This window comes from Molossus molossus, unplaced genomic scaffold (genome assembly GCF_014108415.1).
Source record: "Molossus molossus isolate mMolMol1 unplaced genomic scaffold, mMolMol1.p scaffold_m16_p_10, whole genome shotgun sequence".
In the NCBI taxonomy this organism is placed as follows: Eukaryota; Metazoa; Chordata; class Mammalia; order Chiroptera; family Molossidae; genus Molossus; species Molossus molossus.
In genome coordinates, this window is record NW_023425345.1 from 2,351,841 (window position 1) to 2,370,283 (window position 18,443).

The window sequence follows — 18,443 nt, forward strand, 5'->3', positions numbered from 1 at the left end:
TCTAGGAGTCTCTCTACTCCTATTCTGCTAATCAGAATAAGTGGCTCTAGTCTTAAGAGGTAGAAAAACCCTTCCTGCCCTGGCCAGTTTGGCTCAGCAGTTAGAGCGTCAGCCTGCGGTCCACAGAGACCTGGGTTCGGTTCCCGCTAAGGGCATGTACCTTGGTTGCAGTTTGTCCCCGGCCCTGGTTGGGTCGTGTGGGTGGCGGCCACTCGATGTGTCCCTTTCACATCGATGTTTCTCTCTCTTCCTCTCTCTCCTTCCCGCTCTATCTGAGTAAAAAATGGAAAAATGTCCTCGGGTGAGGATAAAAATAGAAAGAAAGAAAGAAAGAAAGAAAGAAAGAAAGAAAGAAAGAAAGAAAGAAAGAAAGAAAGACCCTTCCTAATTCCATGTCTCCTCCAATTATACCTCCATTTCTCACCTCCCCCTCAAACCAAACTTATCAAAAGAATTGCCTATCTTGTTTCTACTGCCTTACCTCACACTCACTCTTCAACTCACTATAAATAGTCTGGTTTCCACCCCAACTGCTCTGGCCCAAGTGACCAACAGCCTCTATGATACCAAGTCAATGGATATTTTTCAGTTCTCATCTTACTTGACTTCTGGTACTTATTTTACACTCCTACCACTCCCTAATCTGTAAAACTCTCTTCACTCGGCTTACTCAATGTCATACTCTGCTGTTTATCTTCCTACCTTGCCAATTGTTCCTTACTAGTGAGTGTCTTTTGGCGTCTCCTCCTCCTCCTGACCATTAGATGTTGCTCTTGATTTTGTCTTGGCTCCTTTGATGTCTCATTTTACACACTCACCCTTGAGGAATCTCACCTGTTCCCACTAGAGAGAAGGCCCCACAAGGACAGGAGTCTGTTTTGTTCACTGCTACATCCTCAGCCCTAGGACAGTGCGTTTCATGTAGTAGGTACCCAACAAATATTTGTTGAATGAATGAAAGGCTGGATGCTCAAGACTTTTATAACTATATCTAAAGACCAGATCTCTCCCCCGACCTCACATAGTCAATTACCTACCTAACATCTCTACTGGAATATCTCACAGGCATCTCACACTCACCCTGACCAAACTGATCTTGAGGTTTCCTCCAGTGATCCTCCTCTCAATAAAAAACACCACCACCCACTTAGATGGCAGTCAGAAGCCAAGGCATTACCCTGAACTGTTCCTTCTCCTTCATGACCTATATCCAACTATCCCATGCCCCCATACTACTTTAGTACCTATAACCAACCTGAGTTAATGCAAGAGGCTGAACTACTTGCCTCCAATCTTTCCTCCCTTTAACTACTCATGGTTCACACTGCTCTAAGAAAAATCTTTCTAAAACAGAAATCTGAGTAAGTCACTTTCCTTTAAGACTCAAATCCTAGTTCAAATTTCTCAGATGGCCAACAAGCCCCTGCATGACTGAGCCCTGGCTACCTCTACATGGCAGACTTTCCACTGCATTCTACATGGCAGGAATAAAAACAAAAAGACATTAAATGATAATTATAAGAGGTGAGCATAGCTTGGAGATTGGGAAAATAGGCTCTAGAGCCATATTCTGAGTTTGAATTCTGGGCATACTACTTCTAGTGTGATCTTAGGCAAGTAATACAACCTCTATGAGTTTCAGTGTGCTCATCAGTTGAATGAGGATAATCATACTACATACTTACTAGGGTTTTTCTGAGAACTAAATGAATTAATACATGTAAAGCACTTAAAACAGCATCTCACACATAGTAAGAATATAGTAAATGTTGGTTATTACTTATTACTATCTTTCTCTTCCCCTTTCTGTTTTTGGCTATTCCTGCTGCCCATTCTCACCATCACTACCATTTCCTAAGGAAGATAAAGAAGACTCTGCCTCTGATTCCTGGGCTTATTCTGCAGATGTAAGTATTTACAGGATGAAAACTAGAGAAGTGGGAAAAGAAGGTTTACAATGTATACAAAAAGAAATGACTAATGAGAGATAAAAATAAATGGATGCAAGAAGGCCTGGAGAAGGCTAGTGTCAAGAGCCACTTGGGTCCAATTTTAGGAAAGCACTTCAGTATTGTGTTAGGTAGCAGCTTTCACACAGTGCTACCACTACCCTGGAAGGCATTTGAAAGTATGTGGGATGTTTTTCAGATGTCACAATGACTGAGGGTACTTCTGACATTCAGTGTTCAGGCATAAGATGCTAAACCTCTTGTAAGGTCTCAGGAAATATGAAATATGATAGTAATATGGAAAGAGGTGCATTGTGGGTTTTGCACTGAAATCTCATTCACACCCTCAGAGAATTTCAATAAATTTGAGAACTTATTTTAAGGAACTTGCTTTCTGGATGATATTCCCTTCTACTCAACACTAGGCAGAGTGGATTTTGATTCTGAACAAATATGTAAACTTCCCATCCACAGGTTATGCTCTTTGAGTATCTGAGCAGTTGCCTAAGGTGCCTGCCTCCCTCCCAACTTCCACACTTGCTTGCTGCTTACCAAGCTTCCTGGAGAACTTCTCCTTCATGTGGGGAACGATGTCAAAGAGGCTGTGTAGAACCGAGAGGAAAACTTCCATCAGGGTTGGGTGAGTGGCCTGCTCCAAGTGCCTCTAAAAAGAACTAGGAGTGAGAACACAGCCCACCAGGAATAAGCCTCTGAAGAAGAAAAATCATTAGCAAAACTGGCATCAAATCTAAAACAGTAGACTAAACCCTTTCATTTGAAGGAACCCTAAAGTCACAAACCTACATCCAAGGTTTATGATCCATCACTTAATAATGTGTGTAAGATACTTTACTTCTCTGGGCCTCTATATCAAAAAGAATAAAATAGGAGTAACAAATCCTACCTCCCCCCCAAAATGAGATCTGATATGTGAGAAGTACTTTCTAAACAATAATGCAGAGTGACATCCATGTTTCTATTACTATAGTCATAGCAATAAAATAAAGTTTACGAACTGCCTTCATATTTATTTTGTATGTGATTTTTGAACAGAGTCCTGAGACAGCCTGATGTAGAGATAGAGCTCCGGATATAGAGTAGAGAAACTTGGGTTCTTGTCCAAGCTCTGCCAAGGTCACTATGTGCCCTTGGGTCATTCCTTCCTCCCCCAATCCTTCTCAATGTCAGTTCCCTATCTGTAAAGATCTGGGACTTCAGAGACATGATTCTTAAAGATACTGTTCCTTTGGTTTTCAACCAAGTTTAAAAAAGAAAAAACTTAGAAAATACAAAATGTGTGAAATACAGAAAAGTAGAAATCAAGAATAACAATTCTATGATCTAGTTCTAGATCTAGCTCTAACACTTAATGTATCTAGGAGAAAGGCAGAGCAGAAGGAAGGCATGAGGACATCAATGCAAACTGCCCAAGAGTTACTAATTGAGTGTGCCAGTCACGGCTGTAACCTATGGCTCCTGGCAGTTAGCAGCCTGAAGACCCTGGCATGCTGGCTCACAGGGCTCTTCAAGGAAAAGAGGTTCTCTCCTGTCAGAACCAGAGGAAGCCTCTCTGCTGCTGCCCACTGTTCCCTGGTTGCCATCCTGATTATCAGGCACCCTTCAAAGGCTGACAGGATGTCCACACCTCAAACAGCTCACTCAATGTCAGCTGGGTAGTCAGCTGCTCTGGACCCAGATCTTCCTACCATCTCTATCTCAAGTCAACTCAAAATGAAGCTCTTCCAGACCAGGTCTCTCTTCAGAGTGACCATCTCTCATTATACAGAACACATGTGTTCCTTAGTTAGTCTGGATCACCAACATTCATCACTGCTCTTTACTATGCAAGACACATGGGTTCAAGTCTCAGTACCGTATGCACTTGCTTTATAACCATAGGAACATGACACTATCATCTTCAAATTGGGGGAAATTATAGTACCCAACTCACAGGGTCATTGGGATGATCAAATTAGGTAATGAATATAAAGCATTTATCACTCCATAAACACTACCTATTTATTTATTTTATTATTACTGCTTTCTACTTTTTCTCAAAAGGCATTTACTAGTGTTACAATGAAATACTACACTTTGTTTTTAAAACTAAAGGAAAAGTGGTTGCAAGAACAACCCTGATGAGAAATTCAAAAGGTCCAGTTGAGTAGTCACTGCCTTGCATCTCTAGGCATAGCTCACTCTCACATTCTTCTCCTCCTCAAGCTTCATTCTGTCCATGGCTCAAGGAACCCACCATCACCATGGGGATACAAAAGGAGTCACAGGCACTGAGAAGAAATTCTGAGAAGTTCTCCAAGGTGTCTTCCTTCTCGGCGCTGGGAGCTGTGAATGGATTCTCCTGGGCGTAAGGCTCGCTCTGGAATTCCACAGCCAACCTGAGAAATCAATGTGTGAGTGTATCCACTACTACCTATGAAACATAAAGGTTAGAAGCATCCTCCTAGAGGAATACCTGAGCTCAGGATCCAGAGAAAGTATACCTGTCAGCAGATCTGGAGAAAATACAACAGGCCTCAAAGTGGGAGGGCCTCGTTTGTGGCTACCTCTCTAGCTTCATGCTCCCCACCCCCTCTCACATAATAAATGACTGTTCCACCCTAGTACAGGTACTTCCCTGAACATACCATCCTGTTTGCTGTTTCACATCTCTTTGCCTTTATGTACGCTGCTCTCTCCACCTGGAATGCCTTCAGCAGATCTGTGACAACCTAATGAATTCCATATATATACACAAAAGTCTCTTCCACAAGAGATTGTGAGCTTCTTGTGGGCAAGAGCTAACCTAACATATCTTTCTACTTCCACTACCTAGCACCAGGCCTGGGACACAGTAGATATTTTAAAAACACTGTAAATTTAAACTGAGTTAATCCAAAAAGGATTCAGTGAATACCTATACAGTTAAGTTATTTGGGAAGAGAAACAAAGTTGAATGAGATATAACCTCATTACACAGCAACACAAATTTCACCAGAAGGGAATCTCTAGAAACCTCCCACTGTAGCAACATGTCCTCAAACCTCCTCCACACACCCCCTCCACACCCACACATATCCCCAACCCCCACCCCAGCAAAAGTCCTTTCATTATGCAGCAAAGCATCAGAACTCAAGTGTTGCTTCTAAAACTTCATCCTTTGTCTGATTCCTTTCCAAGCCCACTCTCCATAGTACTACTCAGATCACAGAGGGCCCCTCACCTGCAGGCATTTCTAAATCCCTCCAGAGTGTTCAGGAGAAAATTTCCCCTTCGAAGAATGGCCTTCTCCAAATCTCTACTGGAGGCATGGCCCTGAGGTGAGAAGGAGAGAGGGGAACTTATTGGTCAAGTACCTACTCTGTGTCCCAGTCTGTGCGTAGAGGACTACAGATCTCTTCCTCTCATACTGCCGTCTGTCATTCCCATACACCTACACTTCCCAGGGGATCTTGGTTACATCCTTGAAAATCTAGCCATCTAATGGCTCCTTTAAAAAGTGGTAGAAGGGGGAACCTTAACCTGTGAGCCACAGGACCAACTCTTGTTCAGAAAGCTTAAAGGTTGGTGGACATTGGTCTAATTGGCTGTAATGCCCACAATAGCTGCTTCAAAACACACAAAAATCCCTACCCCATTAGGTGTGAAGAACTTAATTTCCAAAGTTAATCTTGAAAGACATAATCAGGCCCTGGCCGGTTTGGCTCAGCGGTTAGAGCGTCGGCCTGCAGTCCAGAAAGACATAATCAGTGTTCACATTAACAGTATCTTTCTGATATTTTAAGTCCATGGATCATTAAAAGCCAACAATTCAACACATTGCACATTGGTCAAATTTTTTCTAAGATTCTAGTAAAAACAACCTTAAGTAACTTTGTGAACATGTTTACCATACCTGCTTAAATAATATAAAAGACAAAGTGTGCAGCAGGCTTAGATACAAACAACCTAGGATTTACTATCCAAAATCAGATATTTGCTAGTTTTAAACTTTACAGAAAAAATTATTTAGCCCTGGCCAGTTTGGCTCAGCAGTTAAGAGCTTCAGTTGGAGAGTCCCAGGTTCGGTTTCTGCTAAGGGCACGTGCCTCGGTTGCAGTTTGTCCCCGGCCCTGGTTGGAGTGATGTGGGTGGCAACCACTCGATGTGTCTCTCTCACATCGATGTTTCTCTCTCTCACTTCCTCATTCTCTCCCTCATGCTCTATCTGAAGATAAACACACACACACAAAAAGTGTCCTTGGATGAGGATTAAAAAAAAATTTATTTAATCTTTGTGGCTTCAGTCTCCTAATCTGTAAAAATAAAAATAGCAAGTATTAAGTAAACCTCATACCTCTGTAGTTAGGGGAATAAAAGAATATCTCATTGTAGTTATAGTGGCATACAAAGGTAAGGTAATTATCTTCTAAAAACACATTACAACAGACTCCAGACTGCAATTCACTGACCAAGGACCTCCTGCTCAGCAGGGTCTGGGAGAAATCAGCACACCGGTTCAACATGGCTTCAAGCAAGGACCGCAGTTCCCTGTACTGCACAGGTGGAGCACTCTGATGGTCCTTCCTGCATCCAGAGAGACAAAGGTTGGCTTAGGGTGAGGTAAGGGTATTCTAAGATATTCTCAGGTTCTCAGGCAATGGGAGGTAATGTTGTCAATCAGAACACAGGTCCAGGATCTGCTCTGATAAAAATCCTTACTCCAGCATTTATCTAGCTGCATGACTTTGTACACATTCCTCACCCTCTCTAACCCTGTTTCCTCATCTACTAAGTGAGAGTTAGTAGTACTCTCCTCGCAGAATTACTCTAAGATCAAATCAGATAATGTATGCCAAGCACTTAGCAGTATGCTTGATAATAAGTCCTTATAAATGACAACTATGACTATTATTTTTATTATTATTATGGTTAGTTTTCACCCAAGGCTATTTTTCCATTGATTTATTTTTATTTTGGGAGTGGGTGGGAATCTAATTGCCTTTATTGTTTCCATTGATTTTTATTTTATTTTTATTTATTTATTTATTTTTCCTCACCCGAGGACATTTTTCCATTTTTTACTCAGATAGAGCAGGAAGGAGAGAGAGGAAGAGAGAGAAACATCGATGTGAAAGGGACACATCGAGTGGCCGCCACCCACACGACCCAACCAGGGCCAGGGACAAACTGCAGCCAAGGTACATGCCCTTAGCGGGAACCGAACCCGGGTCTCTGTGGACCGCAGGCTGACGCTCTAACCGCTGAGCCAAACCGGCCAGGGCCCATTGATTTTTAGACAGAGTAGGAGGGAGGAAAGGAGAGAGAGAGAAAGAAACCAACATGAGAGAGAAAGAGAGACGCATCGATTGGTTGCCTCCTGCATGACCCCAGCCAGAGCTGGGGATTGAAACTGCAACCCAGGTAGGTGCCCTTGACCAGCAATTGAACCCTAGACCCTTCCGTCCGCTGGCTGACGCTCTAACTCCTGATCCAAACTTCCCAGGGCAGCTATGACTATTATTACTGTTATTAAAGATACAGTGGGTTTTCTCAGTGAGAAGAGCCTCCTGGTGAAAGAAGTAGTCTAGAACTGAAGGTGCATCAAGAGATATATATATATGGTCACTGTTCTCAAATAAGTGATAAGCTCTTCTTGGGGAAGAGGGATCAAATTTGCTGTTACCTTGATGAGGAAAAACTGGATCAATAGGTAAATGTTATCAGGACTTAGATTTTTATTTCAGTGTAAGAAAGAACTTTCTAAGAGTCAAAACTCTATAAAGGTAGAGGGGACTATCTAGGAAGAAGTGAGCTCCCTGTTCTTGGAGATTATAAGCAGGGACTGAAAACTACTTTTGGAGATTCCATCATTGTGAATGTGGGGTAAATATGAAAAGTAACATTGAGGGTCCATTTGAACCCTCATATTCTATAGACTCAGAGAAGACAAAGGTCACTGACTAGTCTAATTGTGAGCTCCAAGAAGCCAAGGACTAGTTCCATCTTTTTTTTACCTAAACAAAGCTAGATACTTTGAAAATTGATGCTAAATAAAAAAAGATATTAAATAAAAGAATGACTATTTAACAGATATAAGGTAGCAATATTGGTTTCCTAGGGATGCTATAATAAATTATCACCAACTATGTGGCTTAAAACAACAGAAATTTATTCTCCCATAGTTCTGGGGGCTGTAAATTTTGAAATCAAGGTGCTGGCTCCCTCTAAAGGTTCTAGGGAGAATCCTGCCTTGTCTCAGCTTCTGGAGGTTGCTAGTAATTCTTGTCATTGGTTTACAGTTGCATCATTCAAATCCCATGGCCCTCTTCACTCTGTGTCTGTCACTGTATGTCTAAATCCTCCTGTCCTTATATGGTCACCAGTCATTGGATGTAGGAGCCCACACTGTATGACCTCTTAACTCATTTTAGAGGGATGCTATTCAACCCAGTGCAGTAACTAAGGAGAAACCTATGTTAATCCTCATCACTTGACCTTTTTTTTTTTTTTGAACACTGAGGGTAATCTGTTGAGCCTTCTTCTAACAGGCATTCAGTCAATAGTTAAAGCCTGATTTCCCCTTTCCTTTGTTTCTGGAATGTCTAAGTTTCTATCCTACACTGACTGTCAAGCCTTGGTTCTATCATCTTGAAATTATTTTCAGCAGTTCTTACTCCCTTTTCCTTGTTCCAGTTGTGCTTTCCAGAAACCCATTGAACCACTTCACTTCAGAGACCACCTCAGTAAACATTCTTGGAAATTAAAATCAAAAGTAAAATAGTCTAAGGATTAATAACCAGCCCCTTACCCATCAATCTCCACAATTCTGACCCAATTAGTTTTCTGGCTTCTTCTTGTACAACTCCCCTTCACACAACTGCTGGCCACAATGGCTACTAAATTCTCAGTAACTCCTTTCCCACCAATGTGTTCTGGCTAAACTGAATCCTTTCACAAATCTAAATCTCTCTCATCCTTCATTGCTCAGCTCAAATACCACTTCTTGCCTGAAAGGTGCTACCAGTCCCATAACACCAACCTCCTGGGAGACTTCCAGGTCTGTATGGACACCTCTGATTGACATTGTTCTTGCTCTATGGCTTTGTACCCTATTGGTTTACTCATCCCACCCTCATTGGGATTTATGCTCCAGATTTACAGATTCAAATCTAGGAAAGGACAAAATGGGGAAAAGAGATAGATGAAAGACATTGTAATTTTTTGTTCTAATTTTTAGGACCAACCTAGAGTAAAATCACAAAGACTTAACTATGGTTAAAGAAGAGACTATAAATATTAACAATCTTTACAATGTAAAATTAAAGGTACAGCTGACTGGCACTGAGAAGTAGAAGGTAGGGAGAAAAGGAAGAGTTGGGGTACTAATATACTCAGTTAACCAGTCAAAAGATACTGCTTCAACTTGAGGGAACGAAAAACACAAGATTTAAGTATATTATTTAAAAGTTTGAAGACAGCCCTGGCCAGTTTGGCTCAGCGGTTAGAGCGTTGGCCTGCGGTCCGGAGAGACCCGGGTTCGGTTCCCGCTAAGGGCACGTACCTTGGTTGCAGTTTGTCCCCGGCCCTGGTTGGGTCGTGTGGGTGGCAACCACTCTATGTGTCGCTTTCACGTCGATGTTTCTCTCTCTCTCTCTCCCTCTCACTCTATCTGAACAAAATATCGAAAAAATGTCCTCGGGTGAGGATGAAAAAAAAAAAAAACAAACAAAAAAAAAACAAAACAAAAAATAAAAGTTTGAAGACATAAAATACTAACTAGCAAAAATGCTAAGGAAATGTAGAGAAGACAAAATAATGTGAGCTAAATCTTGGTCTTTCTTACTGAAAGTCAATAATGTCCTAAATTTAAAAATAAAGATGCCCTGGTAGGTTTAGTTCAGCGGTTGGAGCATCGGCCCGTGGTCCAGAGAGAGCCAGGTTCGGTTCCCCCTAAGGGCACGTACCTCAGTTGCAGTTTGTCCCCAGCCCCGGTTGGGGTTGTGTGGGAGGCAGCCACTCGATGTGTCCCTTTCACATCGATATTTTTCTCTCCCTGTCTTCCTCTCTCCCTCCCACTCTATCTGAACAAAAATGAAAAAATGTCCTCGGGTGAGGATAAAAAAAAATTTAAAAAAAAAAGAAACATTATAAGAATATTATTTACATGTAGGTTATTAATCACCAGAACTAAAATACAAATGAGTTAAAACTAGTTTCCATTAGGAAGTGCGGAGAGGGGACTGTTTCATTTCATTATAAACCTTATGTATATTTTATTTATTGAATATATTACTTTGTTAGATTTTTAAAAGTGAAAACCTGGAAACAAAAAGAGTTACTATATAAATAAATACAGGTTTCCTCTATTATTTTTTTCTAAGACATCAAGTGTCTTGCTAAGGAATAATTTCCCATCTTAAACCTAGGATCTCTTAGTCTCACCATCCATTATTATTTTTTAAATGTTTTCTTTATTGATAACAGAGAGAGAGAGAGAGAGAGAGAGAGAGAGAGAGAGAGGAAGAGAGGGGGAGCGATGGAAACATCAATGATGAGAGAACATCGATTGGCCACCTCCTGTATGCCCCCCACTGAAGATTTGGCCCACAACCTGGGCATGCGCCCTGGCCAGGAATCAAACTGGCAACCTCTTGGTGCATGGGTTGATGCTCAACCACTGAGCCACACCGGCTGGGCTCACCATCCATTTTAACATCCTTCATTCACATACTAACTATCTACTAGAAGCAAGGTATATAACAGTGAAAAAAATTACATGGTCCCCGATCTCTTAAAGATTATATTATAGTTGACAGAAGCCAAAAAACAAATGAATAAACAAGAACTACCAAGTGTTTGGTAGGTGCTATAACAGCCTAACTGGTCAGTTAGGGAAGGATGCTCTGAATGAGACTTGAATGATAAAAAGAAAGCCAGCCATGCAAAGATTTAAGGAAGAGTATTTTAGGCAGAAGAAATCATTAGTAGAAAGGAAGTGGGGGGAAAGTCTAGATTAAAACAAAAGACTGAGATCTTAAAATTTACATCCATGAAATAAATACAGAATAAAAATGCAATTAATCCCAGCCAGTGTGGCTCAGTGGCTGAGCATCAACCCATGCACCAAGAGGTCACTGGTTCAATTCCTGGTCAGAGCACATGTCCAGGTTGTGGGCCAAATCCCCAGTAAGGGGCATGCAGGAGGCGACCAATCAATGTTCTCTCTTCAATGTTTCTATCTCTCTCTCCCTCTCCATTCCTCTCGCTCTAAAAAAAAAAATCAATTAAGAAAAAATAATGCTATTAAAAACATGGAGAGCCCTGGCCAGTTTTCTCAGTGGTTAGAGTCTCAGCCTGCAGACCAAAGTCCCGGGTTCAGTTCCCGCTAATGGCACGTACCTCGGTTGGTTGCAGTTTGTCCCTGGCCCCGGCTGGGGTCACATGGGTGGCAACCAATCGATGTTTCTCTCTCTCTCTTCCTCCCTCTCTCCCTCCCAATCTATCTGAAGATAAAAGCAAAAATGTCCTCAGGTGAGGACATAAAAAAAAAAAAACAACAACATGAAGAGAGCCCTGGCCAGTTTAGCTCAGCAGTCAGAGCATCAGCTTGTGGACCAAGGAGTCGCGGGTTCAATTCCAGCCAAGGGCACATACCTCAGTTGTAGTTCATCCCTGGCCCTGGTTGGGGTCATGTGGGAGGCAACCAATCAATGTGTCTCTCTCACATTGATGTTTTTCTTTCTCTCTCTCTCTCTCCCCCACTCCTACTCTGAAGATAAATGGAAAAATATCCTCAGGTGAGGATTAAAAAATCTATATCATCTATATCTATATCTATATATGAAAGTAGAAGAGTTACTCTGTGTTCCTGGGTCTCTCCCATGTATACAGGAGGTATGCATATTACTAAACTTGGTTTCCCTCCTGCTAATCTGTCTCACGTCAACTTGATTAGACCAGCCAGAAAAATCTTGAAAGGCAGAGTAAAATTTTTCTTTCTAGACAGATTTGGCGAGTAAACCAGAACTCACTGGCTGGGACACCACTAGCTACTGGGAACTGCAGCAGCTGACAATGTTGAGATGTCTGATAAAATGTTGCCAAGAGGAGCCCTGATTGGTTTGGCACAGTGGTTAGAGCATCAGCCCGAGGACCAGAGAGTCTTGGGTTCGATTCCGGTCAAGGGTACAGGCCTTAGTTGTGGTTCAGGCCCTGGCCCTGGTCAGGGTCGTGCAGGAGGCAGCCTGTGAGCTGGCCAGTCAATGTCTCTCACATCAATGTATATTTCTCTCTCTCTCCCTCCCTCCCTGCCTCCCTCCCTCTCTCCCTTCCTCCCACTCTATCTGAAGAAAAATGGAAAAATATATTTGGGTGAGGATTAAAAAAAAATGTTGCTGCCCTGGCCGGTTTGGCTCAGCAGTGAGAGTGTCAGCCTGGGGTCCAGAGAGACCCGGGTTCGGTTTCCACTAAAGGCACGTACCTCGGTTGCAGTTTGTCCCCAGCCCCGGTAGGGGTTGTGTGGGTGGCAACCAGTCGATGTGTTCTCTCTCACATCAATGTTTCTCTCTCTCTTTCTCTTCCTCCCTCTCTCCCTCCTGCTCTATCTGAAATGCAAAAATGTCCTCGGGTGAAGATAAAAAAAATGTTGTCAAGAGGAAAAAAAAAGTTGTCTATTATTCATATCAGTGGACTTTGATGGACAGAGATAGTCGATTCTCTGGAGTTAATCATCACTTTGTTCGAAGAGTTTGAAGAACATTGGTTAAAGAAGCATTTTCCTGGCAGAGGACCTAAATAGACACCTCTCCAAAAAGAACATACAAATGGCCAAGAGACATATGAAGAAATGCTGAACATCACTAATCATCAGAGAGATGCAAATTAAAACAACTATGAGGTATCACCTCACACCTGTCGGAATGGCCGCCAACAACAAATCATCAAACAAGTGCTGGTGAAAGTGTGGAGAAAAGGGGACTCTAGTACAGTGCTGGTGGGAATGCAGACTGGTGCAGCCACTGTGGAAAACACTATGGTGTTACCTCAAAAAGTTAAAAATTGAACTGCCATTTGACCCAGTGATCCCACTTCTAGGAATATACCCTAAGAAACCTGAAACACCAATCAGAAAGAATATATGTACCCCTATGTTTGTAGCAGCACTATTTACAATAGCTAAGATCTGGAAACAGCCCAAGTGTCTATCAGTAGACCAATGGATAAAACAGTTGTGGTGCATGTACACAATGGAATACTATGCAACTGTAGGAAAGAAAGATCTCTTATCCTTTGAGATGGCATGGAAGGACCTGGAGAATATTTATGCTAAGCGAAACCAGCCAAGCAGAGAAAGACAAATATCACATGATCTCACTTATTTGTGAAATATAATGAACTAAACAAACTTATGAACCAAAACCCAGAGACATAGACGTGGGGTACAGACAGACACAGATGTGGGGTACTAGAGTCCCCTTTTCTCCACACTTTCGCCAGCACTTGTTTGATGATTTGTTGTTGGCGGCCATTCCGACAGGTGTGAGGTGATACCTCATAGTTGTTTTAATTTGCATCTCTCAGAGGAAGAGTGGTTGGGGGGTGGAGAGATAAACCACAGAACTTACATGCACGTATGCATGACCAATGAACATAGACAACAAAACTGGGGATGGGACGGAGGTCGGGGGGAAGGGGCGGTGGGGGGGAAGGGGAGGAGGGTGTCAATGGTGGGGAATAAGAAACATCTGTAACAAAAACAATTTAATAAATAAAATTTTTTAAAAAGAAGCATTATCCTGACTGATGAAAAATAATGCAGTTATGCTCATCTACCCCTGCCAGAAGGTTATGCAGCATGTTATGTAGTGCACAATAAAAATGTAAAAATAAAATAAAAAATATGAAAGCAGAAATAAAACACTCAATAGAAGGGTTTAAAAATAAAAATCAAGAAAATCGTCCTGGCCGGTTTGGCTCAGCGATTAGAGCATCAGCCTGCAGTCCCGAGAGACCGGGGTTCGGTTCCTGCTAAGGGCATGTACCTTGGTTGCAGTTTGTCCGCGGCCCTGGTTGGTTGTGCAGGTGGCAGCCATTCGATGTGTCCCTTTCACGTCGATGTTTCTCTCTCTTTCTCTGTTCCTCTCTCTCCCTCCCACTCTACCTGAACAAAAAATGGAAAAATGTCCTCGGGTGAGGATAAAAAATAAATAAATAAATAAAATCAAGAAAATCTCCCAGAAACTAGTGTATAATGACAAAAAGATAAAAAACCATCAGAAAACAAAGAAAATTAGATGACCAATCCAGGAAGTCCAACATCTGAATGACAGTACAAAAAAGAGAGAACACAGAGTATCAGAAAGAAAAAAATCCAAGAAAATTCCCCTGATAAGTAGCCCCTGGAAGCTGCCCTGGCCGTGACCTGGCCCTCGGTACATGCAGAAGTAGAAAGTTCAGCCTGCCTGGGCCTCTCACCTCAGAAAGGCAGAAGTAGCCTTCACCGCCTCCATGGCCACCTCCAGCACAGGGCTATTCACTGCCTCTTGGAGGGCACGGCCAGCATCTCTGCACATGGCTGAGCTTGTGAACAGCTTGATCTCCTCTGGCTGCCTAAGAAATAGAAAATGAGGAATAAGTTAGTGAACTTTCACCAACCCTACCAGGAAAAAATACTTCACTTCTTTCCTTCTCCAGTCTGGTCCCTATAGGCCTGATGCTCCACTGCTTTGCTCACCGAGTCAGGATCTCAGCAAAGAGCAGCACGCCCTGCTTGTGCAGCTCTGTGTTGTTCATCCTCAGGCTTCCCTGTAGGCTCCTCACCACCGATTCAATCCCTACCTCAAAATAACATGGCAGAGACAGGAATCAGTACGTGGTAGCTCCTTCACCCCCTGCCCAGGAGAGGTGAGAGGCTCTGCAGAGCACATATTTGTTAGCAGCCCCTTGTGGAGGGGCCCTGACAAGGTTGAGCTGATGGAACAAGACTGTGAGACCTTGAGGGCAAGCCCTTAACATATGTAACTGTCTCCCCGAAATCCAGCACAAGACAAAGCACGGACCCTGGCACCCAAAGTAGTTAATGAATGCCTAGTGACTGAGCTGCACCTTCTCCACTAGACACTCCTATTTCTCCTTCAAGACTCACACTGGATCTCTACTTCTCTAGGAAGTCTTCCCTGATCCACTCAGACAAAGCTGTGGGCCTTCCCTGAGCTCCCACGCCTCCTATACTTTCGTCCAGCAGAGCACTAATCAGTGTGTTTATATTTCTCTCCCTTTCCAGAAGACAGGGACCACGTTATACATATCTCTAAAAATCCAGGTCCCAGCCTGGTGCCTGGCATAGAATAGGAACACAGAATAAGAATGAATGACTGGCCCTGGCTGGTTTGGCTCAGCTGTTAGAACGTCGGCCTTCAGACTAGAAAGTCCCAGGTTCGGTTCCAGCTAAGGGCATGTACCTCGGTTGCAGTTTGTCCCCAGCCCTGGTTGAGCTCGTGCGGGTGGCAACCAGTCAATGTGTCTCTCTCACGTCGATGTTTCTCTCTCTCTTCCTCCCTTTCTCCTTCCTGCTCTATCTGAAGATAAATGCAAAAATGTCCTTGGGTGAGGATTTTAAAAAAATGAATGACTAAATGAGCCCAGTCTAAAAATCCATATGTGATCTTAAAAGTCCCAGGCAGCCCAGCCAGTGTGGCTCAGTGGACTGCGCATCATCCCATGGACTGAGAGGTCACATTTCGATTCCCAGTCAAGGCACATGCCTGGGTTGCAGGCTGGATCCCCAGTAGAGGGGCGTGCACAAGGCAGCTGAATGATGTTTCTCTCTCACGTCGGTATGTATGTATGTACGTATGTATTTATTTATTTATTTTTATCCTCACCCAAGGACATTTTTGCATTTATCTTTGGATAAAGCGGGAAGGGGGGAGGGAGGGAGAGAGAGAGAAAAACATCGATGTAAGAGAGACACATCGACTGGTTGCCACCCACATGATCCCAACCGGGGCCAGGGACAAAGGACAACCGAGGTACGTGCCCTTAGCGGGAACCGAACCCAGGATTCTCTGGTCTGTGGGCCGACGCTCTAACTGCTGAGCCAAACCGGCCAGGGCTCACATCGGTATGTCTATCTCTCTCTTCCTTTCTCTCTCTCTCTAAAAAAAAAAAAAAAAAAAATCAGACAATTGCTTCCTTCCTTCACCAGAAAGGAAGAGAAGAGACAGTTTCAAGAAACTTTAGCCTTGGCCAGTTTGTCTCAGTGGTTAGAGCGTCTGCCTGTGGTCCAGAGAGATCCAGGTTCGGTTCCCGCTAAGGGCACGTACCTCGGTTGCAGTTTGTCACCAGCCCCGGTTGGTCGTGCGGGTGGCAGCCACTCGATGTGTCTCTTTCACGTCGATGTTTCTCTCTCTCTCTCTCTGTTCCTCTCTCCCCCTCCCACTCTACCTGAACAAAAAATGGAAAACTGTTCTCCGGTGAAGATAAAAAAAAGAAAAGAAAAGAAAAGAAACTTTAAATGGCCCAACTGGTATGGCTTAGTGGTTGGGCATCAACCCATGTACCAAGAGGTTGCTGATTCAAATCTCAGTTAGGGTACATGCCCAGGTTGTGGGCCAAATCCCGAGTGTGGGGCATGCAGGAGGCGGCAAATCAATGTCCTATCTCATTGATGTTTCTATTTCTCTCTCTCCCTCTCTCACATTCTCTCTCTAAAATCAATAAAGAAAAACATATTTTTAAAGAAACTTTAAACAAGTGAATCAGCAAAACTTAGGCACTAATGAGATGGACAGATATCTGGAGCACAGGAAAGGACTGAATCCAAGGTTGACTAAAGTTGCTCTTAAGGTGCAACAGGAATTCATTTAGTGGCTAATAGGAGTACCCTTCTCTTGCTGAACATACATCCTTCTGCTAATCAGTGAAGATCAGAACTGTTTGGATATTACTGCTTACATATGAATCTGGTAATAAATTTGAGCTGATGGAAATGATCAGAACCAGCATGCTCCTCCAAGATGTAGTTAGTCCCTCATCACTGCTGTGGCCATCCAGCTTCAAAGGACTGCCCACCCAACCCAGAGCTAGTATAGAACCCCCACTACCAACCATACACCGTGTGGCACTTGGAAAAGAAGAGTGGCTCCTCTGCCAGAAGTATCAAGCAGTTGTAGCTGGACCAGATAAGCACTTCACTGGAAGAGGAAAGATGCTCAAAGAGGAACTCTGGCGAGGAGAGAGAACAAAAACAATAAATGACACCTATGTAATCATGATCCCTTAACTAATGCTAGGGCCTTGAATTTATTCGGCATCTCACATCTGTTAGTTTATCTGTTCACACACCTTCTCTGTGAGACATGATCATTAATTCACAGATAAACCTGAAAAATGCCCTCAGGGTTATGGTATAACCTAATCTTTTTAACAGATAGAGAAACTGAGACCCAGAGAAAGGTATTATTAGTGGTAGAGGTGGGACTAGAATTCAGATCCCCTAATTCTCAGGATGGGCAAGCAGCATGATGCAGAGAAAAAAATTTTTAAAACCAGAGAGGCTTGCTTTTATATCCCTTCTCTGACAATGACTAGCCTTGTTAATTTAAAACACTTATTTCCCTGCTTTGATCCTCAGTTTCCTTATCCATAGAAAGAAAAGATTTACAAGGCACCTTAGGGACTATTTCCTGGCTCATAACAAGCCCTTGAGAAACATTAATTCCCTTTGCCTCCCTGGTCCATGGGTCTTGCCACCACCCCACACTAGGTGTTGATTCCTAGACGGTCAAACAAATACAAAGATTAGTAACAAATTGCTCAAGGTCATATAAGATATCTGTAGCAAGAGAATTCAGACATCATGAGACCTACTTCCTAGAGTCTGTCATGTACAACTGAACCTGCCACCAAAACGCATCACTCCAATATTAGCATTATCACAGAACCCCAGCAAGACTGCTGCTATTGCTGACTGAAGGGTCTTGTCAGAACTCTAGGGTTCTTGTAGGAAAAGGATGGAAGGGGCCCTCTACCTGGGATGTCAGCATGAATGAAGGCTGAGGCATGCTTTGCTGGAGAGTGGACTAGTACCGCAGTTATACAGTGGGCACTGGCCACCTGCAGAATTTCATCTCTGGAGAGGAGGAGCTGGAGAAACAGAAAGCAGAAAGTGCCACACTTACACCACTGACAGAACCAGAGGGAAGCAGCTCGAGTGCCTCAGGGCAGGAGCCCAATTGTCTCTGAATCCCTCCTGCACAGTCACCAGGCTAGTGCTCAGGGAGGGCAGTTATGGACTATGGAAAGGAGTCTCTATGAAGAGCAGCAGGTGAGAACAGAACAAAAGAACACAATGGCACTCAAAGAACACTAAAACCATCACCAAGAAGGGCTCAGGCCTACACTGACAAAAGTACTTTCACAGCCCTCACCTGGTTTTGATGTTTGCAACAAGCCTGGGACATAACAAGGGAAGCTTCTACCACTTTACAGTGTGCAGAAAAGAGTTACCTCAGC

General features: G+C 43.1%; 1 protein-coding gene across 1 annotated transcript in view; it reads right to left on the minus strand.

The window, feature by feature from the left end:
• The window catches only part of MEI1 (meiotic double-stranded break formation protein 1), an 85,065-nt gene that overhangs the window by 42,702 nt on the left and 23,920 nt on the right, over window positions 1–18,443 (minus strand). The window contains exons 8-15 of the mRNA XM_036252179.1: window positions 17,960–18,074; window positions 17,037–17,153; window positions 14,662–14,761; window positions 14,403–14,537; window positions 6,398–6,512; window positions 5,170–5,261; window positions 4,204–4,345; window positions 2,502–2,613 (exon numbers count right to left, since the gene is read on the minus strand). Of these exons, the coding sequence (XP_036108072.1) occupies window positions 2,502–2,613; window positions 4,204–4,345; window positions 5,170–5,261; window positions 6,398–6,512; window positions 14,403–14,537; window positions 14,662–14,761; window positions 17,037–17,153; window positions 17,960–18,074 (928 nt within the window). The remainder of the gene's footprint in view (window positions 1–2,501; window positions 2,614–4,203; window positions 4,346–5,169; window positions 5,262–6,397; window positions 6,513–14,402; window positions 14,538–14,661; window positions 14,762–17,036; window positions 17,154–17,959; window positions 18,075–18,443) is intronic.